At 44.4% G+C, this 24459-nt stretch overlaps 2 protein-coding genes across 3 annotated transcripts; one reads left to right on the top strand and one right to left on the bottom strand.

Annotated features, from left to right (window-relative positions):
• Position 1: 1 nt before the first annotated feature.
• Positions 2 to 24318, top strand: GTF2E2 (general transcription factor IIE subunit 2). 2 transcript variants are annotated; one of them, XM_035324985.1, is made up of 8 exons: positions 2 to 122; positions 345 to 511; positions 11240 to 11331; positions 11848 to 11955; positions 13715 to 13897; positions 14356 to 14449; positions 22291 to 22406; positions 23442 to 24318. In XM_035324985.1, exons 2-8 carry the CDS (start codon positions 349 to 351, stop codon positions 23559 to 23561), a joined length of 876 nt encoding a protein of 291 aa, XP_035180876.1. In that variant the 5' UTR covers positions 2 to 122; positions 345 to 348; the 3' UTR covers positions 23562 to 24318. The 2 variants fall into 2 exon arrangements, with proteins under 2 accessions (XP_035180876.1, XP_035180877.1); XM_035324986.1 differs by lacking the exons at positions 2 to 122; positions 22291 to 22406; positions 23442 to 24318 and adding an exon at positions 20168 to 21416 and having other exon boundaries at positions 267 to 511.
• On the bottom strand, positions 4533 to 9580 carry SMIM18 (small integral membrane protein 18). The gene is made up of 2 exons (XM_035324987.1): positions 9147 to 9580; positions 4533 to 5450 (listed from the first exon to the last, which is right to left on the bottom strand). Exon 2 carries the CDS (start codon positions 5403 to 5405, stop codon positions 5112 to 5114), a length of 294 nt encoding a protein of 97 aa, XP_035180878.1. The 5' UTR covers positions 5406 to 5450; positions 9147 to 9580; the 3' UTR covers positions 4533 to 5111.
• Positions 24319 to 24459: the final 141 nt, after the last annotated feature.

Here is a 24459-nt window from a genome sequence, read left to right as displayed (position 1 = left end):
CGCGTCCCCCTAGCAACGGGCGGCAGCCCCGCTTCCGGGGCGGGGGCGGCGCGGGGGCCGCCGGGAGGGCGGCATGGCCCAATAGGCGGCGAGCGGCCTGCGCCTCGCGCCGCGGCGGGCGGGTGAGGGAGCGCGGGGGGGCGGTGGCGGCGGCGGTTGGGCGCGGGGGGGGGGGGGAGAAAATGGCGGCTCCCCCCTGAGGGGGGCGTGAGGGGAGCGCGGGGCGGGGTGGGGGGGTGAAGCTGGGGCATGGGGAGCGCAAACGGGCTCGTTATCAGCTGGCCGTGCTCTGAAATACCGGGCTGAGCCTGCTTCCTGCGCCCCTTCCTCTTCTCCCTGAGCAGAACTATGGATCCGAGCTTGCTGAGGGAGCGAGAGCTCTTCAAGAAGCGTGCCCTCTCCACGCCGGCGGTAGAGAAACGCCCAGCGCCATCTTCCGACTCCTCGTCCTCGAAAAAGAAGAAAGCAAAGGTAGAGCAAGGTGGCTCGTCGAGCTCGAAGCAGAACGCAGGTCAGTGAGAGTGGCCTGCGCCGTGCTGCTTTTGTGTTTCCTGCTTTTTTACTTAGCGTATTACCGTGACTCAGCCTATCCACGAGTTTTGCTTGTGTCTGTAATCATCCTGTCTCTTCAATTGTCGCTTTTTACAAGGAAATTCAGTTGCACGATGTGAAAAAAAAAACTTTGGCTGCGTGGGTCAGGCCTCCTCCTGTCAGTTGCCGTTACTCGGCTGGAGGAATTGCTGCTTCCAGAGCCTCGCTTTGTGTCACGCTGGGCTTTGGGTTGCGGGTGTCAGCGAGTGCCGGGCCCGTAGGTCCTTCTGGTGAGAGAGTGCTGAAAACTTAATTCTGCCAGCCTCGAGTCAGGCTGCTGTGAGATGGATCTTGTAACTTACGCCGTGTCTGGCTGGCGTACTGCAGCTAGCAGCCCTTCTCGTTTTACTTGGGAACTAATCTCGGCTCACAAACACGTCTGCAGGTATCTGCCCTCCTTAGTCAGGAGTTGCCTCATTTCCCTGGGGTGACAGTGCTGAAGAAGTGCCTCTCGAAACCAAAGTTCATAAAGCAACACCCAAAGAGTGTGAGCAAACGAAAGGTGCAGCAGGGAGAGGGTTTGTGTGTGCACAGCAGCCTGCCCTGCGTTTGCTGTTACTGTGTGAGAAATCTGGGCACCTTGTAAATATTCCCTGCAAGCCCTGGCACAGTTCTCTGATGCACCCTGTTGGGCAAACCTGACGTCGGTAATTACAAAGATACAAAGTAATGCTGTTGTGTAAACCCATTGCAAGCTTGTGTTTCGAGTGCCACGTGTGGCTCACTTCTAAACACTAAATGAAACAATGCAACTAAAAACAGCAGGGAAGAATGTCAAGGACCATAGGAGGAGCGGAGCATCTTCTGTCCTAGGGGAAGAGTAGTGAGTTTGTCTGTCTTTGGTTTTCAAAGCCCCTCAGGGCACCAAATAAAGTTATCAGCCAGACATTTAAAATAAATCAGAGCAGGCCAGGTTTCCACTGCCCCTTTGCCATGCTGTCCTTTCCAAATAAAATCAAATTGTACGTGGGATATCCGAAAGTGCGCATCCAGAGGGAGGGGGGTTTACTGGGAAAGAGCGATGGGCAGGCGGTCCAAGTGTGACTCTCATCTGGAGCATTTGAGTAGCTTTGTGAGCAGCAGCAGAATAAATAAAGTGTCGTTTCGTTTCTGTGGTTTTGTGGGGTGGGTATTTCTGTAAGTGCTTTTGGAGTTGTCAGATGATGAGCTTACACAGATAAGAACGTGTGGCTGTGAGGAAACACACTTTATTTTTATGGTGCTGGCTTTATTCCAAACAGTATTAGAAAGCTTTCAGGACTTTTCTAACATCTTTATGCGCAATGAGTTCGGTCTCCTTTCAGTTTTCCCTGTAGAGTATTTACTAACTGCTGCAGAAGCACCAAGGGTGGAAGTAATGGAGAGTGAGCAAACCAGCTCCCTGCCTTGTATTCGTAGGAGCTGGTTCAGAACAAGTGTGCTGAGGGGCAAATGACAGAATGGGCCAAGCAGCCACAGGCAACACACACCTTGCCCGGTGATACTGCAGAGTCAAAGTCCGTTGCCTAAAACCCCATTTTTTAATTGAATTGCCAGATTGCTAGGTGCCTGTTGGGGTATGCTCATGGCAGAGCGGGGCCTTGGGGAGGTGGAGTAAAAAGTCATGTTGGAGAATCCCTGAACCCCTGAAGTAATGAAAATTAAGAGGATCGTTTCCAGTTTTGTTGTCTGGTGACCAGAGGTAATAAATAATGTTGCAGTGATTGTGTGTTAGCATCGATAGTCCCTGGGTATGCAGAGCCTGCAAGTTCTCCATCATTCTGTCATTCTAGGACTCAGAGAACCTGCCCTTGACTCTTTTTTGGGATGGAGGGGCACTGAGACCATGCTAATCCTTGAGTGACCACATAGGTAAATGTAGCACGTGTCTGCAGATTTGTTGTGAGCTTTCCAGTGAGAATAGTTGTTAGCATAGTTGTCTAAAATTATTATGCGAACGAGTTACTTGACAAATTCAAAGCTGCCTTGTTTATTCAGTTCAGAATAGTAACAGGAAAATAAAGGAAATAGATCACATCTGTTTATTTCTTTTTATTGATCAACAGAAAGTCTTACTCTTGAGACCTTTGTGGCGGTGGTCCTGGCCATCAAGAGCTGAAATCTCTGGGAGCTGTATCGCAGCCTCGCCTCTCTGGCTTGGTTCACGTGAGGGGAAGAATTCTCCTGAGGCTGTAGGGCTGCACAAGGGAAGATCCTTGTCTTCTGCTCCTTGTGCAGACACCCAGCTTCCTGTGAAACCAGTCAGCTGGAGCAGGGTCCTGAGACTTCTCCCCATGTGTGCTTCCTGGGAAAGCACGAGGACACGAAGCCGGTGCAACACGCTTGTGCTGCTCCTGCACGCTGCCTCCCTGCGTGCAGGGCGGTGGGCAGGGGAGCGCTGCCAGCGGAAAGCAGTCCTGTTGTGTTTGGAGGGGGTGCTTTCAGGAAAGGGGCACGTTAGTCCAGCGTGTCCCAACGGCTTCCCTTGCCTCTCGTGAGCAGGACAGCAGTCTGCCAAATGCACAGCTCCCTGGTCCAGAGGACATCACAAATGGGACCTTCGTCACTTGTCTTGGGGTGACTCCTCGATTGTCTCGTAGCTGGGACATCGGCTTCTGTTAATTGTGCTTGTAGTTTGATCGTAGCTAAAAGCATTCTCTGCATACGGGGCTGATGCCATTCGGTCTTGCCAGTAGTTAGTGTGTGAGAGGTGAATGTTTGCAGTGATAGTGGTGTCGTTTTGTGACTGGAGAAGGGAGATTGCTCTTCCAGATGAACCACTGGAGCTTCTTGGTTACTGGTGGCCTTGGTACTGTCTGACTGCTTCTTGCCAACCAGGAAGAACATGAGTGAAATTAGCAAGTCCTTTAGTGTCTGTGCCCACATCTTCTGTTGCTTAGGCATATGAAACCTGAGAGAGGGAGTTTATCAAAAAAACTTTATATCAGAAAAGTTTATCGTTACAGGTGCTGGCCATGGCACGGAGGTGTTTCTAGCAGGGATAAACTGCAGGATCAGTGTTGTAGCTTACTTGGTCATTTGGCTGTTAGGTGGGGTTTGTTTCCCTAATGTCAGGAGCATTATTTGGGTTTTATGTAGTTAAATATCTTGTCCCACACCTAGCTTTGGTCTGGCTGGGACATTTCTCACTGGCTTGCTTTTCTCTACGTGTCCAGCAGTGAGAGACTTACCGGGTTGTACTGAGGGCTACGCATTTGTGCATTGTCATTACAGCTGTAATTTGTAAAGGCAAAGCTTTCCTCTTTTAAAAGCTATAGATGCCACGCAACACAGAAGGATGATGTGGTGAGCTAGAGGTAAAAGCCGATGGTCCAGGTTTTCTGCAGTCAGTTTGTGAGAAAGAGGGGCATGAGGGGCCAAACTCCGGGGTGCATCCGCAGGCTGGTGAACTTCTCTTGTGCAAAACAAAGCCACGGCTTGCTGCTCATCCATCCCACCATCTCCAGTGCAAGGGTTATCGTGACGTGGCCTCCTCTGTGAAGCATGTGGATACCTGCAAACTGCATGCTGGCTGGGAGGGAATGTTGTCATGGTGAGGGGAGATCTGTGGCCTGTCTTGCTTGTGTTGTAGCACAAACCCGGTCAGCTGCAGTTCAGCTTTGAAAAGTTGAGGTGGGACTGACATGTCCAGCACGTCTGATTGCCTGTAGTGGCACAGGTGGCATAGCGGCAGCAGCTAGGGGATGGAAAGGTGACCCTGTTTCTTCTAGACCACAGTCCTAATTCAGTGTGCTTTTGTGGAAATAATAGGAGTTAAGATAGTGCAGTGTCTTGATACCCAGAAGCTGTTAAACAGGTTGAACATGAAGGAAGGGGAGAGCAGTTCTCTGGAACTGGAGAAGGGAGGGAGAAAGGGTCAAGTTGTACCACAGGAGGTTAGCAAAGGCTATTTTAGGGATGAATTTCATGCTGGCTTGCTTTCCCCCCACCACCCTATTTTCTTAGAGCAAGGAACCTGTAGTAAGAGCTGCTGAAGGCAAGAACTCACACGAGCTCCCCTGTCTCATGGGCTCTCTTGCCTTGAAACCCTGCCGTCTCCTATCTTTCTTCCCCTCATCCCTTATATGTCTGTCTTGTCCCTGCATGGCTGACCTCAGTGGGAGGCCAGTGCTGTGCCGTTGTGCTCTGTATGATCACATTGCTGAGCATTTCTATAAGCATTTTTTTTCCAGTTAAGCAACATCGCTTTAGGCATGTTAAGCAGTGTTTGTTCGTTCAGGTAGACAAGGATCTACTCTAGTAACTCAATATGAACAACAGAAATGCATTTAAAAACAAAGAATTTTTCTTCCACCATAACATTGCAACAGATCATCCTTTTGCTAAGCACTCAGAAAGCCTTTGCTAATTATTCAAGTTCACATCCAGAGATAAAATGGGAACTGCTGCTATTACATTTAAGTCCAAACGAAACAAAAAAAAAAAAAAAAAAAAAACACATGGGACTTGCTCGTTGGTAAGGTACAAGAGGATTTGTTCAAAGTGTTAAATGTTGTTCGAGTGCTGATGATCAGTCCTTCCTACACCACCTCTGTTTCACGCTTTCTGAAGCTGTTCATCATCGCTCTAACAGGGTTGGGTTCGTTCTCCAAGTCCTTCATAGTTTTGTTTTTCACACAGCAGCAACAGTCTAGCAGTTCGTAGAGGAATGCCAGCACCACCAGAGAGACGACAGTAAAGATGAATATGATCAGAATAACAAAGCAGGCAGTGTTCCAGTTATCGTGGAAGGGGTAAATTTTTTGCACTTGGAAGCCCAGGTACTGGTAAATGGATGTGGTCTCGTTCCACTGAGTGGTGTTGAGGGTTGCCATTCTCGCAGAGTTGCCTTAACGTATTCCCTGTCACAGATTTGGGGGCTGAAACAGAAAACAAAGCTGTTGAGGACTCTGTTGATCAAGAATATACTGTGATTTTTATCCCAAACTGGAAGAACTTTATCTCAGACTGTGTGCTCACACCGCCTACAATACATGCATTGTTGAATACGCTTATTTGCTCGCAAAAGTGTCAGACCAAAATGTAAACTTTGTGACTTGTCTGGAACATTTGGTTCAGTGTTACTGTTCCGTGCATGCACAAAGTATATAAGTTATTCTGAACTTAAACAGTTTTTTTCCTTTATTTCAAGTACCTGCAAAGACAAAGAGGTTACAAAGATCATTTGAAGCTGTACAGTGGTTTCAACAACCAGTCTGCCTTTGCTTCTGAGGCTTAGTACGTCTGTGCTGTGAAAGCCTGCTGCTATCTTTTGGCATTCCTGGAGAAACGGGAGATCCTTTTGCCATCTCCCATAGCTGAGTGCTTAGGAGAACTTTCTATATGTTAATACCATTCAAGTTTGTTTGCTTGGTTGGTTGGTTTTTTGTTGGTTGGTTGGTTCCCTATTGGCTTAGAGAAAGAAAGCTTTTTAAAGAATGGACATATATAACTATCTTGGAGGATTTTTCCAAAGAATGGGGCTGAGCTTTCCCGTGTCCTTCTAGTTCACAAATACAATCCTGGTTTCTGAAAACTCATTTTGGATTTGCCTGTTAGTACAGACTCATTAACGCTGCAAAACCTGTTTGACCTAAGAAGGCCGGACTTCCTGAGGTGTTCGTTCCCCAGCTGTTCCTGCTGCTGGTTAGAAGTCGAGCGCATCTGGAAATCTCAGTCCATTTGTGGCCATTAGGAGAGGCAGAAGGAATACCCAACCCAATCCTTCCTGAGCTCTGCCTTCTTATTTTCAGCTGCCTTCTCCACTTAGCCGCAAGGACAGGATCCTGTCTTTTGCCCAGTGCTGGGTGCTTGGACCCAGGAGAAGATAAGACTGCTTTACAGTGCAGGACAGAGAAAATAAGAAGTTGGTTTCAGCAAATACAGCTTTGGCATGAGTGATATGGCTGTCAAGACGCACAGTTTTAGAAAGGCCATTGCGTGAAAGTGTGAAAGCAAGCTGTGTCTCAGTAATTGGTGCAGTATTTCTAGAACAACAAAAAGCAGTTTTGTCAGTCTCTGGATTTCTCTGTGGGTTATGGCAGATGAGGTGTTTGGCAATAAGAGCTTTACAGTTGTCTCTCTTTTGGTTTCCTTCTTTCTCTGTCTCTTTCTCCCAAAACAGAAGGACATTACGCTACTTTTGGGATATAGTCTACCAAGTAATAAAAAAAAATATATCTGAGGAGCTACAGTAACCCCTGGTTATCTGCCGTGGCATACTGGAGGAAGCTGTGATGACCTTTGGGTCCCTCAGGCAATTATTTCTTTCTGGAGAAATCATTTCCATGCCTCAATGAAAGATTTTTGCTTTGAACGGAAAGCAAAAAGTGAAAACTTTTTTTCTGTATTCGTTACAAAATAGTCCAGCCTACCCGCATGTAGTTTAATTTCATTGAATAATTAAAGCTACAGAACCAAGGGGCAACACCAGTTTTGTTCATTAAGCTGTGCTCACGGTAATGCTTTAATGAACCTTGTATAGCCCAGAAATAATTCTGCAATCAGCCTGTTTAGCAAGTGACAACCAGAAAATGCCTAAACAAACAAGAAGCGGCAAAGGAGAAGTGTGATGGGGTGTGCTGAAACAGGTTGCTTAAAGCAGTTCGATCACCTGTCGTTATTTAATAATAAAATAAATGGCGTTAATGAAAACCAGAACGATGCAGCCAAGCCAGCTTGCCATGGACATCTTACTTTAATCATGCAACTACTATACATTATGCTCCTTCCATCTCTTTTATGCTTCCATCTTTACTGGAGTTAACTGAAACAGACCAGCTTTGTTGGCGAGAAGAGGACCTGGCATTAGCATTTGGTATTTACTGGAGGAGTTGCAGCAACTTAATGTTTCTTCTGTCACATTTGTAACTGAATACACAAATTTGTAAATGAATGCACAAAGTAAGACTGAAATGGAAGGATTCATTAACCTTAATATATATATACACGTGAAAGTTTGTAGAGCAAATCCAAGCTAAAAATGCCAGTGAGTTGAGTTGGGTCTGGCTTTGAGAGGCAGGTTTGGTTTGGCCATGGCCTAGGCAGGACACTCAGCTGTCTTGTTTCACAGGGGATAGAGCTAAATTCAAGAGAGTTCTTGAAGGGGTGGTCTGAGGAAATGAAAACCAGTGAGAGAGGAGGCTGAATAAAAGGATTTAGAGTCCTTTTGAGGGATAACTAACACAAGCAAGATTTCAATGTATATTTTAAATGGCAAGAGGATATCCTCGGAAGAACGGAGGGGATTTTTGTTTTGATCCTTTTGAACAGATTTCTGAGATAAGATTTTGTTGGCATCATTACTGATAAATTCGCTCACTGTAAATACCAGGTATAAAATTTGTCTTTTTCTATTGATAAGAAATACCATATTTTCAGCAGTATCAATGGAAATCAAGCTCTGGGACCACTGGAGGGGCTGGGCACGCTTGCGTCGCGTAACGACAACCCGTTTGTGGCCAGGCACACTGCCCAGCCACCGGCTCTGGAGGCAAGAGGAGAGGAGCTGCTGCTGGCTGCTGCCACCATTAGGGCAGAGCCCCAGCGTACCTGGGGAGGCTGAACTGAACTGAACGGCTGAGCCGGTGCTCCTCCAGCGTGGTGGTCAGCTCAGGCTTGGCTTGGGCGAGGCAGGCAAGTAGCAGCTGCTCCTGGCTGTCATCGCTGCTGCGCCAGACCGAAGTAGCGCGATTTAAATTCATATTGTAAGCCAGTCTGATCTGCATGCGGTTCGGCTACCCAGAATTGAGTGAGTTAAATGTTTAATGAACTGGGTTCTCTAATATCTATGTGAGGATTTAATTTAAAAGTATCCTCCTTCCCAGCTGCTGCAGGAAAGCAGCTTTATTTGAAATCATATTCATGGAGCAGAGGGAAATGACTGGCAAAAAATCATTTCAATGCAGCACGGAGGAAGTCCTGTTTGAGAAACCACCAAATAGGCATCTTGGGGTGATGGCATTTAAAAATCAGCTGGATTATAACCTCTCTGTGTTGGATTGATCAGTGCTTCGATATGTACAGTGATAATAATATGCAAAGGGGGTTTCTTCCTACCCTAACAGACCGGTTTCTGGAACATGTTTTTAGCACATCCATGAACACGCATCTGATTTAGCTGGTGTAATTGATGAGGTTTACCGAATCCCCTCCTGGGAGATACATTCTCAAATTTCAGCTTTAACAGTCTATTTTAATTTTTTAAGGAAAATCCTTTCACTGTCATTTCTGCAAAACCACACAGAATCAGTTTTAAGGAAGTGAGGCTGCAGAAAACAAGCGGCCTCCCCAGTAAGCATCAAATCCATTTTGTTTACTGAATCTTGGCTCGTTGTGTTAGCTTTTCCGTAAGATGGAGCGGTCATCAATTTTCCATTAGCACACAGATGGTGAAAGTGCCTGCCTGATAGTGCAAGACGAGCTCCTCTGCATTCAGCAGAATAAAATCCTGCTACATCTAGAGAAAAATCACCCTGATCCTAAGAAGCTTTTTACAGCCTTGCATGTTACAGGCATATTTTCCTGCAGTCATCAAGACAAACCGAAGACAACGTTAGAAAATGATGCACACCTACCTCTTGTCTGAAAGGATGCTGAAAGAGCGCCGTGCCGTTCCCTGTTTTAATGCAGCCTATGGCACAGCTAAGATGGAGCTTCCCTGCGATTGGCCAGCGCATGGTGCTGCTGACAACTTCCTTTGTGCTCATTTGCATCAAGCCCTCAACCCCTGGAGGAAATCATTCACAAATCGGACTTTTGCTGCGTAGATTAGGAAGCTGCCTCTCCCCCACTCGTTATTTTCAGGATGCTTTTGTGCGTGTCGGGCTCGGTAGCTGAGGAGCGCACGGGGGCGCGCTGGTGGCCATGCCCCGTGCTGCTCCGTGCTGGAAGGCAGCCGGTCAGACCGTGACGTTGGAAGCATTAACATCCGCAGGCTCCAGCCTCGCAGTGTGCCCTGACTGACTTGTCAGGAGCTGTGGCGTGCCGTAGCCAGGCCGATTAAACGAGATAATCTTCTTGATGCGATTGACAGAACAAATACGTGATAAGTCGCCTTAGCTGTTTGTTCTAGCTCTTGATTTTTATTTTAGTTGCTTCAGACCTCCCATTGCACGTTGCAAAATTTCCTTCGGATAAATTTTTAATGTTAAAAGGGGATCCTGTGGGGAAAAATCCCCGAAGGCTAGACTTCTAGGGGGAGCTGGCTTTTGTTCTTCTCACTTTGGTAACGAGAATAAAATGTTCTTATTTAGCTGGAGTTACGCTGATTGTCCTGCGTTAATTTTAGAATTGTTACATGGCAGTGTAATGCCTCTAATACAGCGTCATGGAATCGCTTGGGAATTAGCAGTTGCCAAGTTTTAGATTTGACATGGTTTGCTTCAGCATTAGCCTTTTACTACACTAGCACTGGTTTCCATCTGTGATTTCACCAAAATTACCAGAAGTAGATCTGTTTGAAAGCTGACTACATCCAAAATTCCCACTTCATGTTGCCTTTTATTAACAGCTTACAGATCAGCTAAGAAGGCCGAGGTGCTGTGGGAGAGACATTAACAAAATGCAGATGAATCATGGTGACTTTGGAAACTTAATTTGCAATTTCCTTGCAACTTAGCAAGGGAATCTACATTTAACCACAGTGAACAACGTGGCAAATACTTTGCTTAGCAGCTGTGCCTGGCACCCACTGCAGCCTCTGTCTCAGCTAAGGCACTTCCATTGTTCTTTCTGTCCTTCAACCTATTCACAGAAGTAACAGGAACTCAGTATCTCTGAGATCTCACCTGTCTGGTCAAATTTAATTTGAAATCAACAATGGTATTTTTAAAACTCCTGTGGTAACAAAGAGGGGACTTTTCCTTTTTCTGGAATAGCTGAAATTCTGAAAAGCTGTTGTTCTTAAGTTTGAACAACATTATGCTGGTAATGGACCTGTGGCTTTTGGTAGTGGTTTGTGGGCATTCCTATTTAATGTACCATGTTACGCAGTTAATAAAACTCATTAACTCAGCCTTGCAAGAATTTTTGAAACTTTATGCAGTAACAGACCTCATGATATGTTCAGATAGAGCCAAACCTGGCAGCAGAAAGGATGCTTAATTGTAGTTCCAGTGACGCAGCACACCAAGTGAAGCAATTTTGAATTTATGATTTTTTGATAAGATCTCCCCTAGAGCTGCTTTCAAAACAAACAAACTGAAAACCAAGCCCACAACAACAAACACAACCTTACTTTACTTGGGGTGTGCTAACTGAAATAAGTGAAGTTTTCTGCTCCTACTCAGCATTATGAAGCTATCAGCAGTTATAATCGTTGGGCACAGATGAAGTGCGTTATTTCAGCATGAATTAAGGTAGCATAAATGATTATGGTATGTTAATCCACAGAATTAAACGTGTACTCTTAGGGTATTAACGCTGCCATTGCTTGCTGTTTTCTTAAAGCTCAACTCCCAATACCTTCATGTTTATGGAGGTCTGCTCAGAAGTGTTCCACACTCAGCGCACTTGTAACACAGCCGTCTGAGGGTGACTGTACCTGGAACACGCGTTTCTGTTCATCGCTGTGCTTCTGAGGGGCTGTGGAGTCTATCTAGAGTCTATCGAGGTGTTGTTGAAACTGTTGTTTATTTGTGCTTTTTTTTTTTTTTTCCTCCTGTTGTAGATCACAGCAATGGATCATTTAACCTGAAAGCCCTTTCAGGAGGCTCTGGCTACAAGTTTGGAGTCCTTGCTAAGATAGTGAATTACATGAAGGTACAGTGGTTTGATGTAAAACTCTAATGGTCAGAAATGCTTTAGTTACTCATTCTCCTCTGGTAGCTAAATGATGCTGAATGTTTCAGTCTAAAATTCTTTTACTGAATTTCAAGAAACTAGTTTGTTAAATTTAAAATGCTCTCTGTAAACAGAGTGCCCAGTATATTGTTTCCTTACTGGAATCCCAATTATTCCAGGTCAATTTAAAACCAGGAGAACAGTTTTTATTTGCATTAGAAATATGGATTGGAAGATGCTGCCGGCTTTTAGGATTCACGAGTTATTTATCAAAGTAACTCGTAATTTGGTGCTTGACAAATGATTTTGTCCTCAGCCTCGACTGGTACTAACATTTTTTTTCCTCACTCTCTAAAACCCTACGTTATCCCACCTTTACAAAAGTTGTAAATTATACTTTTTAATGCTTTTTATGCCAATTTTTGTTACTTTACGATAGTTGATTTGCTGGATAAAGAAGTACAAATCGCTGATAGAGGCTGTTTACTTTTCCAGACTCGGCACCAGCGTGGTGATACGCATCCATTAACCCTAGAAGAGATTTTGGATGAAACACAGCATTTAGACATTGGACTCAAACAGAAGCAATGGTTAATGAGCGAGGTAAAGAAAAGTTTAGATTTTAATAAGAGATCAAAGGATAATGATAAACCTGAACTATACAGATTTATTTAATTACAGACTCTATAAATATAAAAGTTCTTCTTTGGGAAACTGCATTGATTCACGTTTCTGTCTTGTGCTTCCTACTATTGAAATAACTCTGAAATGAAAGCTCTTCTGACATTTTAAAGGAGCAGTTAGAATTACTGCACAAAGAGTAAGTTTTATGTCCAGTGAACGTATTCGTTACTAATTTTATATACTCAAAGTGTTTTTCTCAAGGAATTTCTTCATAAAAAAATAAAATAAAAAAAATATATAAAAAAAGAGTTCTTCCAGTGTCCATGATGTTAAATTAACTGAACAAAAGGAGTTTGGCACAAAATTCATAGACTTCCAGTTCTTTGTTATTTACTGAAATGAAGAATTCTGATGCGAAATCCATATTTGGAACTGGGGGGTGACAGATCACAAAGTTCATTAGTCTCATGCTATATGCTAGGTGTCCTTCCTACAGAGTTGCTGTAACTTGCCATTATGTCCATCTTCATGCTAAATTGATCGGAATGTCTTGATGGGATTTCAAGACTAATAAATTAACAAAATAACCGTACTTGGTATTTATACTTTAACGCTGTATTTGGGTTTGCTCATATCATATTTACAATGCTTGCAACAAAGTAGAAAATGCTGTTGATAAATGGGGAATAAATCTCTGTGTAGTAAAACGAGGCTGGTTTTAACTAATACAGCCTATAGCATTCCTTTGGTACCAGTGCTAATACTCTGGGGTACAGAAATCTCCAGTCCAGCAATGCTATTACCATGAAACTTGGCTTCGTTGAAAACTTTGAAGCGTAGCTCTGGGTTATTTCTGTAATTAATCAAAATATCAAGTCTGAACCAAAAAGCTCTTCCGAGGAAGCTTACATAAAATTACCACTGAGTTGCTACTGGGTAAGAAAAGGTGAACGAATATCCCGCAGTGCCAAAGTTAGTTACCTTTTCTGTTACAGGCGTTTTCTCCCTCCTTTCTTCTTTCTGTGTCTCTTCTCTTTCTCCTTTCAGGGTCAGGCTGGCATCTGCAGAAGAAACTAAGTAGAGTTGCCCTCTGTTACAGGTGAACTTCCATTATGCTACTGGCTGCACAGCAAAACTGATTTGGAGCATATCTTAAATCATTTCAATTGTCCATGAGCTTCTGGTCAGCTTCACTCAAGCTGGCATCATAAGTAAAATCCTGCTGTGCAGGAGGTCTGCTCTTCTCAATTTCTTCTACAGCTGCTGGTGCCAATTGACAGCAGTTGGGGAAGATTGACTCCTGTTTTGTTCATCCCAGGGTAATGCCTTTCACATTCATAACATGCATATGACCTGATTTTGACATGCTGAGTTGTCTGTTCGCACTCTATATTCAGCCAAAGCACTTTTTTTTTTGCATTCCATCCTTTTTTTATTTTCATTCCTTTCTCAAAAAGGAACATGTGCGGCTTTCTGCCTTAAGAGGCTTCATGGACCTTCAATCCCAAGGGCATTAAGTGAATGATGCTAAGCCTCCTTTGGTGCTTTGTGCTTTATGTTGCGGTGAATTACGCCTAGGCTGGATCTAAGATCCAGGGGTTTAAAATCCGTTTCAAACTCAAACCTCCAAACTGGCAGCTCTAACGTGGCTGATGTGTTTGTAGCTGTTGAAAATCACACTAGGAAAATGTACTGGTGTGCACTCTTTCAGGTTTTAAAATTGATGTTCCTATTACAGGCTCTAGTCAACAATCCGAAAATAGAAGTTGTAGATGGGAAGTATGCTTTCAAACCCAAGTACAACTTGAAAGATAAAAAGGCTCTGCTCAGGCTCTTGGACAAGCATGACCAGCGAGGGCTGGGAGGAATCCTTTTAGAAGACATTGAGGAAGGGCTACCCAATGCACAGAAAGCCATAAAGGTGAGTGAACCTGCTCTAGTTAGGTTCTCAGAGGGGACACGGGGGCTAAGAGAGAATTTTGTCATGAGTTATTTCTGTTCTTTAGATAACTCAAAACCTATTTCAGAAGATCCAATATTGTAGCTTTTTCTGGACATCATTCTTTACTTTCAGATTTGGCCTGATGTCTCAGCACAGCTGTCAAAGTTCTTTCCCCAAAAGACACTTGATCTCCCACAGTGCAACTGAAAGCATTTAGTGGTGCTTTTATCCCTTGATCTCAGCCCCCTGTATCTCATCTTTGCTTTATTAGCGCACTTATTGACAATGTCCCCTTTGGATGCTTTTTGTTGCAGGTTACTTTGCTGCTTCTCTGGTTGATCTTTTTGTAGCACAAATCTGGGTCTGTTGTTCAAGCTGGAATCCCTGTGCTTGGAAATGAAGTGATTTTGAGTTTTTCTTTTGTGTTTGTTTTCGAGGCTTTAGGGGACCAGATCATCTTTGTTAATCGCCCCGATAAGAAGAAAATTCTCTTCTACAATGACAAGAGTTGTCAGTTTACTGTGGATGAAGGTAGGTGTTTATTTACATCTGTTTCCGTGGTAGTTGATTTGCATTCATCTTAGGCAGCTGTATGTATGTATAAGCAGTCTTTTAATGTCATAATCAAATCTTAGGTATGTCCAGATTCAGTCAGTAGAAGGGTTTATATTAACACAAGGCTAACAAAACTAATGAGCAAGTGAGTTCGGAGGTAATAGCCTCTGTTTTGTATTGGATACATGGCAGCAGGAACCCAGCAATTCATTTTAAGTATGATAGAGAAGACCAAAAGTCACCTGCCTGTGACTTAAATGGCATCTAACATTTTGCTGCATAAAGGGCAGCCAAAAAACAAAGGAATTCCTTCTGTGTTTGTTTGCTCTTTTTTTCCAGTTTATAAATCATTTCGTTTTCCAGTTTATAAATCATTTCGTTGGTTGAATGCCATGAGGTACCAGGAATGGAACAGAAGGAAAAAGCAGACAGGGAGGGAATGTGAGCAGAAGTACTGAGAAGGGGCAGTTGACAACTGGGAGGGTAGCATAGGTGTGGGGTACTGCTGCTTCCTAGAGCTGGGAGGCGAAATTAGTTACACAGATTGAGATGTGTTGCAATAATGACATCTATGCCAACATCAGATACCTGTAAGTACAGAAGGGAGAAGGCAATCCCTGGTAAAAGACCAGGGATTTTAAATTTTAAACGACTCAAGGACACTGAACACTTACTGTTGTTCACTTGTTCACATGCCATATAAAGCCATCTTATCCTAGAAGGAAAAAGAGTTGTAGAAACTTTGGCTGCTCTACGTTCAGGACCACAGAACCAAATATAAAGCTCTTCATCTTCAAATAGCTCAAAGAGACCCTATTTTAACTAGAATTGAGCAACTTATTTATGTACCCCATTTGTACACTCAGTAGTAATAGCTTTCTTCCACAAAGATAATTTAGTAGATGACACCTACAGCACCTAAAAGTATAAAAATAGTTTCAAAATATTCAATGGAGTCTCTTTTAAACCATAATTTCTGGCATTTCTTCCTAATGGGAGTCCAAACTATATGTGAAATGTAGGATCGTAAACCTCAATCCACCATCAGTAGGGAATTTGTAACCTCCCAAATGCCTGCAATTTTACCATTAACACTGTTGTCTTGTTCAGATTGGGTTTCTTCAGTGCAACAGCCCACGGCTTTTAGGGATCCTAGCTTTGCCAAAACCTTTAGAAATCAGCTCTATTGCAGTAGACAAAGCTTTTAAGTTTTTAGTGGCTACTGGTTGTATTACAGTCACAATTGCTGATCATTTCTTCTTTTGTGCCTTTTCCAGATAATTGGCACCCAGCCAATCTAAAAGGGTTAGCAGAGCAGATCTCTGTTCTGTTGCTCTTAGTTTGTAATAACTCCAAGATGAACTGTGAAATTTAATAAAAGAACCTGTTTAATTAAGAAGTAGCAAAGGAAATCTGCCAACTCTGTCAGGGAGCCAGTAAAAATCCAAGGCTGTTCATATACAATGTATTGTATTTTAGCACATCCAGCACTGATCGATTGGTGCTTAGGAACAAGTAGTGCAGCCCATTGCTGAGAAAGGGGGGAAAGGTTAAAATGAGGAAAAAAAAAAAAAAAAAGAAACGAAATGTTTAAGCTGGCTGGCTCAATCTCCCAGCGAGGACGGCATTAAAGTTTCTAGTGTCTAATGAAGGGACCACTAGTGTGCAATGTGCTCGTAGTTCAAGGTGGCCTGGCTTTCTTTCATCCGCAGGTGGCAGCATGTTCCCATCTGATCAGAAAGTGATTTTTTTTTGTTCTGTTCCTGCTGTTTTCTTGCTTTTCTTGTCATGCAGAAGATAATGCTTTGTTCTGAGAGGGGGCAAAATCCTTTCTCTTTTGTGAACATTGTGATCTGCCTGCATATGCCACAACTCTTGAAACATCCCTGAGAGGGTTCACTTACTGCAGCTGGAACGGGTCCTTTTTCCAACCGTGTTATCCTGTGATGAGGAAAACCCATCCTTCCTGAGCAACTTAGCTCTGAGATTCTCTCCAGGGCACTACAAGCATGTCTCTTAGGGAGTCCTTGGCAGAATTGTCTGCGTACAGGATGAGTTATGACACGTTCCTGCGTTAGCAGTGCTATTTCAGCTCATTATCTCCAGCAACGTTAAAACTGAGATTTTAGAAGACTGCGATATAAGCCTTGAAGTGTTGTCAAGGCTCTTTGATCTAGCAACTGATGACAGTTCAAAATATGTTTCTAGTTTAATGTTTATCCTTAGAAATAAGGCTCTGCACTGCTCATGATTCTGCTGTGTGGCACACTCCAGTTTTGAACGCATGTTGGCTGGGATTACTGTCCTCTAAAAGTTCCTCTCCCCTCGCTGTCTGAGCTCCACCAGCCGTCAGCAGAGAAAGAGAAGCTGCTGGGGCAATCTGGAGGTTGCTGTCTAAAGTAGTGGGAGGAATTATTTCCTGGAAGTGCCTACCTCTGCCCTGACAGCAGTCATTTTAGTGGCTGAACGAGCTTTTCTTTCTCCCCTTTGGAAAATAAATCCCAGTGTACTTCAGCAGCGATGCAGCACCTATATCGTGATCTCCAGGGTACTGGAGAAGGTATGTGTAGTGAGGAACAGCTTTTGTTCTTCCTTTTCTGTGATTAGCCAGAGAAGGTTCAGATTGCATGTGTTCCTCCATCGTGACTTCCTGACTAATTAATCTTCTGTCAGTAATGTGTAGCTGAACAAGTTTATAAAAGCCAGGCTGGATTTCAGGTGCTTCAGCCAAGTAAAGCGCTGCCTTTCTGTGCTGGGGCTAAGCAAGCACTTTGCATGTGAACCAAGCTTTTACCATGGGGCTGAGTACTGAAACACCAGTCCGATTGCCTCACTGTTAGAGATGATGTCTTTCATGTCTGAAGGCAATGTAGGAAATACTGTAATGCCTAAAAATGTGGATACTTAGTAATTACACATGTTGTTCTTCCTAAGTGCCTTTGAAGAGATTTAAACAATGGCCAAAGCCTCTTCAATTTAACAGTACAAAAATTGCTGAGGATCAGTGAGGGCTTTCGGCTTTGAATTCCAGGACGGTCCAGGGGCACCTTTTCTGCCTGGTACAGACCTAGCACTGTGCTCCCTGGGACTGCTGTGGAGGAGGACTCCATCTTCCCTGCTGCTCTTTGTTTCTTCCCTTCTGCCCTCTCCACAGAAATATTGTCTGTTCTTGTCCTGTGCTCAGGTTTTAGTTCAGCTCAGTGAAAACTTTTAAGCTGTTTCTAATCTCTGACAGATTTTATTACCAGTATGGTACAGAGGTTTATCTCCAGGAGCCATCTCAGCCTTTTTGCAAGAGCAGGTGAAGCAGTTGGAGCTGCAGGATAAACTGCACTGAAGTCACAGTGCAGCCACTTACCCATGACACTGTTTCCCATATGTAAGCATTTATAGAAAGAGTGTGTTGGAGCAGAATTGCTCAGGGAATGTTGGTACAAACTGCTTTCCTATATAAGCCCCCCCAAGCAGTAAAGTTGCAGGAACACCCTTACCCCTCAGGTATTTCCGTGAGAGGAGCCATTTGTAAAACCTTTGTTATGCTGCCCTCTGCTTTGCTTTCTGCTTGTTACGCTGGTCCAAGCTCTTTGTTTTAAGTCTGTGCCTGCAGACAGCTCGATGCTAGACATGTTAGCAAGCTTCTGAACTGACCTTTCAGTCGGCCTGCTGTGGTGCTCCAGGTCTCTGTCCCTCTTCTCCTGACTCGAAAGACCAGGAGTTAGTGACCTGGAGAAGCAAGGGAGCAGCCTGTGAGTTGTGCTAGTTCTGTCTAGCTGCTGAGTTGAAATATTTTAGCAGTCAAATTGCAAGGTACTGCATACGGGATTCGTTCATTCAGGGTGCAGTGACCACAGCTTGCTGCCTGTGCTGGAAAAGTCGGCATCAGGACTTAAGAGCTCTCTGCAGAAAACACACGTCTCCTTTAGGGATCACAGCACCTGTGTCGCTTTGGTCAGAAACTCTTCGGAAATTTCTCTCTAGGGGATTTTTTCTGGGCTCTGTCTTGTCATAACAGCCGAAGCGGCAGGAGGAATTGTCAGCCTGTCTGAATGCAACCTGCTGTGGTCAGATGAAGCCTTGCTGTCTTGACTGCTGGACAGCTTTGTTTTTCCATAGCTGTTACAGTCTTGTTCTGGCTCTAGCTGTAAAATAGTTTAGTGGATCCCAGTGAAGAGTCTCCCACTTACATCATGCTCTGATGGTGTAAAAATGGCCTTGCAGTTGAGAGGACATGGAGAAGGTAAATTGGATGTGCTCTGGGATTGGAATGGCTGTGTGCTGCAGGAGTGCATGCTCTCCATGCCTGGCCTAAGCAGGCCAGTGTGCGGCGAGCTTTCTGCTCCAACAGTCCCTCCCTGCTCTCACACCGGTACCAAGCTCTCTGTGCCTTGTCGCAGAAAGAAGAAGGACATGATGAAAAATGGATCTGGTGTTTTGAGGTCACCCTTCTGACACCGTTACGTTGCCTGCTGAGCACAGCAGTTCTCTTTCTGCCTTTTCTCCTTCTAGAGACACGCCAGCCCCCTGCATCCTCCTGCATGGCCAGCCATTAGCTCGATGTGTTCCAGAGGTGGTGGAGGGCAGTAATCAGGTCGTTGGGTGCCATTTCCTTGTCACTGACCCCTCTGGTGAGCTGCTGATTTTACAAGCTAGAAGCCACAGCAAAGGCCAGGGGGATGTTTTTTCAGATTCTCCTCAAAGAACTTGAAGAAACCTCATTCTGTCATGGGTTAAGAGTATGAATGTTCGACCTGGAGGTGCAGAAATACCACAGCCACAATCGTGGAGCATTGTTTGTTGAGAGCTATAGTTACTGGCAGCTTTTCCTGTAGGTTCTCGCATTTCAGAGAGGATGTCACAATAATTCAGATAGTGTATTCCCAAGGTCTAAACTTCCACTAGCTGATAGGGGCACAGTCCTTGGAGGCTTCTGAATAAATCTGACAGGTAATGTGGAAATGGTTCAGCGCCAGCCAGACAGCTGCTCGCTCTCTTCAGTTCCTGCATTTAGCTCGGTATCTGGTGTTACAGCAAGTTGGTTCTGTGATGAGATGACAGATGTATTTCCTCTTCTCTTCAGATGGCACCCTAAATACAAACCACTAGTACGCGCAACCGTCTGAACGCTTCTCCACCTTTATCCTGCGCTTTTAGTTCCGAACCAACCCTCTAACACCAAGTGTTGCCAGGGGACGGTTTGATTGTGATTTCCCACTTTCCCCCACATTAAGGTATTTTAGTGCTGTACACGGAGCTTCTGCATGGAAGTTATTTTGCAATTACCAGAGTCAAAGCTATAGCGCTGAAAGCAGCCTCATTTCTGAAGGAGTTTTTAAGTGGTGTTGCCGAATACTTGGTAGTGATTCTGGTGGGGCCAATTAGTAAATTAAACCATCTGTACTTAAAGTCCATCTTAGCTTTACGGTCTGGGTTCTTGGTGACTGTTCCATTCATACTTCTTGGACAAGTTAAAAAGGTGAATGTGAGGCTGTAATGATGGTATAACTGCTGTGTTACAAGAAATGCAAAATGCTGGGGTTAGGCATTAACTGTGAGCTGTACTTCTGTGCATTTTGATCCTTGGAGAGCTGGCCATTTATTTTTCTAGTGTTTAATTTTTCACTTCTGTTCTCCAGAAGAATGCAGGCTAGTTACCCTTAAGTAGCTATCCTAAGCTTTTTTTTTTTTTCACCAAAGCGTATTGGGCCATGTATCGTGAGCTCTAATAAGAAGACGGATCACTTGTGTTTGTAGCAGAGCATCTCAAGAAAAAGGCCACTGTCATGTAAAAGCTGCTACCAGTTCTCTCTTCTGCTCCATCTGCTGTACGCGTGCCTGTCATATACATCTTAGAGATCTGCCGTGCATCTCTTCAGGTCTCACAGGACTCGTCTGTGCAAAGCCAAAGGCAGCATAGCGCAGTGCAACCTGAAAGTATCTCTAACTGGGATCTCTTAAATATTCATCTGTTTATGGGCAGCACTTAATGCATGAATCACAGAAACGGGTGGTTTGGAGCACGGTTTCTCACACAGTACGATACAGCATTTGCACAGCCAGCGTGTGATCCCTCTTTCCAACCACCACCAGGTTTCAGGGTCCTGCTTTGTCCTGTTTGGGTGCTCAAGACAGGGAGAGGGCATGAACAGAAAGGAAACAGCTTGAAAGAGCTTGTGCTGCTCAGTCCAGAGGACATGCTAGGACCCTTGCTCAAGCTGCTGCTGTTAAGACTTTCATCTGAAAGCTCGTCTCTGAGAAATGTCTCTTGTGTGTTCAGCTTTGATCATAACGCAACATTTTCCACCTGCTGCAACAGGATTAGGTGAGAGATGATCTGTGATAGCAGGCACCATAAGATATGCCAAAAGCCTGGAATCACACCCAAAACGGATGAGGAGACAGAATGTCTTGACTACAGTGTCGTCACTCCCTGCATTAAGTTACCTGCAGATTGCTGTCTCAATGGTCCTGTTGTGCTGCGTAGCCCGAACGGGAAAGCACTATCTCCATGAAACCAAAAGCGGTATTTTGACAGGATTCAGCTCTCTTCGAAAGCGCAGTGTTACCAAAAATGAATGTTGTTGTTCTCCACTGGCAAAATTCCTTTCTTTTGTTTCCTGGGAAGCTTGAACAGCCCCTTGCTGTTGGTAATGGGAAGGGAAAGAACGAGCTGAGACTAAAAGCATGTGCTTTCCTAGAAAAACAAGATGCGTTAGGAAGGGAATAGGTCCAGGTGCAGGAAGGAATTCTGTCGCATACGCCTTCTTCACGCTGCTGTTCTGTTGCAGTGTGTCCAGAGTCAGTGTATCTGTGGCAGATCGTCGCTGGAGTGTTTCATTGCCTGCTGCACAGGACAACTTCTTACGCATGCAGAAGTTGTGGTTGTTTTGACAACTGTATACTAAATTTGTCTGGAAATAAAGGGAAAAATTTAGTCTTGCGTTGCTATGTGTGCCTCGTGTTTTATTTATAGTTTGTTAGCCAAACCTGCTGACAGGATATATCTAACTTACTGCCTGGGGAATGAGGGGAGGTAGGATTGTACCAGCCGCTGCCTGGAGAAGGCATTCCAGAGACTCTGTGAAACTTTACATGAGGCAGAGAGCGTTCAGGCAGATGGCAGCTGCTCTAATTAAGACTTACTGTCTCTGTCTTTTTTCCTGCTGCTGTGGTTTTTAAGGTATCTCTCTTCTTTTAACACCAGAGGAATTCTAGTAATTTATTATCTGTACAGCATGGTATGTATTAGATTACAGCGATAAAGGAGCTTAAAACCACTGAAGTAAACGTCTTGAATCGTCTGTAAATTGGACTATGAGATGTCAAGTCTCCCATGACAATGGCAGCGGAAGATGTGTAAATGAAGTTGCCGTTTATGGTTAGTTATTACCCTTCACCAAGACCGTTTGAACCGAGGCTTATAAAACATGCTGACATTCTGCAGGGCTACAGAGGTGCTGGGCAAAAAGGTAGACGCTGCAGCAAATTACCATTAAAAGCACACGCTGCCAATGGGTGCTCTTGATGCCGGGATGCTGGAGTGCAGTTAGCACAGATGAGAACCAGCTCATCTTCTTCCCTTAAGTGTCGGGGGCTTCTCTTTTTGTGCCTGTGTTGGCTTTTTTTGGAAGCGCATCCGGCATTTGGAGAGGGTAAAGGCTGTGCTAATTGGGTGCCTGCTGGCAGCGATTGCTGCATCACAGGCTGATAGATCAGAGTCCTTCAGCGTTTGAGCTCAAGTGTATTTCCCCCCGTTGTGCGGGGCTTTGCCCCAGGTTTATTCACTGGGATGTGAGATAAGGGTTTGTTTGGTCTTGCAGAATTTCAGAAGCTGTGGAGGAGCATTCCCGTGGATTCTATGGATGAGGAGAAAATCGAAGAGTACCTGAAACGACAGGGTATTTCTTCCATGCAAGAAGCTGGACCAAAGAAAATAGTAAGAGATGCGAATTATAGATCTTTCTGAGAGATTCCCCCTTCCTGACCCTGCAGTGTTAATTCCAAAACACGTTGCTGAGCCTATGCACAGCTGCTTTGTGTAGCTCAGGGAATTGCGACCAGTTTTAAGAAGCTGCAAAACAACAATGCTGTAGCCAGCAGCCAGTGTTCTTATAACTTGTTTCAGCCAGCGTAATCCAAGCAGCATCAAGAAGAGGGCAAATGCCAAAAATCCCTCTGAGCTCCAAAGTGGAAGGAAGCTTCTGCTTAAAGCCGTACGATGCATTAGGAGCAAAAGAATAGCTACTCTTTGGGGAGAAGGTTTTCTCTTTCGTTTTCTTTTTGTGTTCTGCTAAATAGCCTTGAAACCCTGATAGAAATTTCCTAACCTGCCTCCCACCTCACATAACGCTGTTCCACAAAATGGGAGCGATATGCCCATGTTTTACTGGGAGGCCAAAATGGCAACAAGGTCTCCAGAGATGCTTTCTTCCTAGCTTCTAACAAGTTTATTTTATTTTTTTACATTTATTTGTATGTGACACACCTTATCTTTTCTGCACTTGGCTTCAAACCGTCCTTTCACAGGAGCCCTGCCACATAGGATTTGTTCTTGGTTTCTGCCAGTCACTGCGGTGGATGTTTTAATGCCTGCTGTCACGTAGGCATTTCTCATGGATCCCTTGTATGCTAAATGGGTCTTTGAGCACGTAACTGTGGATATGGGTTATGTACCTCCTTCTGTAGCTGCCTGAGAGTGCTTGGAAATCTCACTTAGAAACAAATGCCAGCTCTCCTACAGTGCATGAGATACCGGGAGGCTCTGCTATGTACCCTTTGCCAATTCCCTGCCTGGATTTGGACTGATTGCTGTTGTTTCTTCCTGCATAAAAAAACCACCTTCCCGTTCTGCCCACCCCTTCTTCACGCACAGCTCTCCTTCGCAGCAAGGCAGAGCCTGTGGACAGCACGGCAGGTCAGGTGTTGCAGCTGGAGGGCAGATCTCTTGACTACTGTTCATTTCTTCTTGCAGGCTCCTATTCAGAGGAGAAAGAAACCCGCTTCTCAGAAGAAACGCCGATTTAAGACTCACAATGACCATTTGGCTGGAGTATTAAAAGATTACTCTGATGTCGTTCCTGGCAAACAGTGACCAGCTGAGTTCTGGAGCAAACGAGCATTTTTATACAGGCTTTTTGCCACTCAGGCTCAGTGTCTGCTCGCAGAAAGACTGACTGTATATAGTAATGTGATGTGTTTCCCCATCCCAGCAACTGCCAAGATGGAACAGGTCAGTTTCAGAGCAAGTATGAACTACTAAATTTAGAGTTTAATTTAATTAGCTAATGGGAAATGTGTCTTTAAGTGAGAGGTTCTCACAAATTGCCTGTTGGCATGGAGTGATAAATGGTGCTCAGCATGTAATGCAGGAGTTCCTGTTCAGTGCTTAACTCTGTTTTTACATTGCTTAATGGGTATTTACCTGGAATTACTTAAGAGGGGCTTTCTAGTAGAATTGAATACAGTATTTGTTGTACCTATTTCAGGGAAACTTCCTCCTAAAATCACTGCAAGCTAGTTTCTTTTCCGTCAAATACACCTACGGTTTTTATGTTCCTTCTTTGCTGTGGGATTGAGCTTTACTGAACTGATACCTGAGGCTCAGACTCAGGAAAAAAAAACCCTCTCCCGAGCTCCGAGCAGGCTGCAGGGCGGCAACGCAGCGGCTGCTCTGTAATGCTAACCAGAAATTGCTCTCGGCGATTTCTCTTCACTTTAACGGGTGCACCCGTGTTGCACAGTTCTGTACTGTGGACAGGAGGGAAATAAAATGACAGTGTAATACTGAAACTTTTTTTTTTAAGTAATAAACTTACAATGCTGGTTTCCAGTGTTGCTTCCTTAAAGAACGAGAGAACTTTCGCCTTTCACTCCAGTTGTGTTTTCCTTTTCAAGGAGGTAAAGGACTCTTTGCTGTGTTTTAATCTTCTCAATGACTTATTGTTCTGGGCTAACACTGTCATCTTTTATCATTCTTGTTTGGGGGAGGG

This window comes from Oxyura jamaicensis, chromosome 4, assembly GCF_011077185.1.
Source record: "Oxyura jamaicensis isolate SHBP4307 breed ruddy duck chromosome 4, BPBGC_Ojam_1.0, whole genome shotgun sequence".
NCBI lineage: Eukaryota > Metazoa > Chordata > Aves > Anseriformes > Anatidae > Oxyura > Oxyura jamaicensis.
This window is presented reverse-complemented; position numbering and strand designations above follow the sequence as displayed.

What these genes read in the sequence shown, in the direction of transcription:
- SMIM18 (XM_035324987.1), bottom strand. Translation starts at nt 5,405, where the DNA reads ATGGCAACCCTCAACACCACTCAGTGGAACGAGACCACATCCATTTAC.
- GTF2E2 (XM_035324985.1), top strand. Translation starts at nt 349, where the DNA reads ATGGATCCGAGCTTGCTGAGGGAGCGAGAGCTCTTCAAGAAGCGTGCC. An exon ending in GAGCTCGAAGCAGAACGCAG is followed by an intron (nt 512 to 11,239) that starts GTCAGTGAGAGT and finishes CTCCTGTTGTAG; the next exon opens with ATCACAGCAATGGATCATTT. An exon ending in AGCAATGGTTAATGAGCGAG is followed by an intron (nt 11,956 to 13,714) that starts GTAAAGAAAAGT and finishes TTCCTATTACAG; the next exon opens with GCTCTAGTCAACAATCCGAA.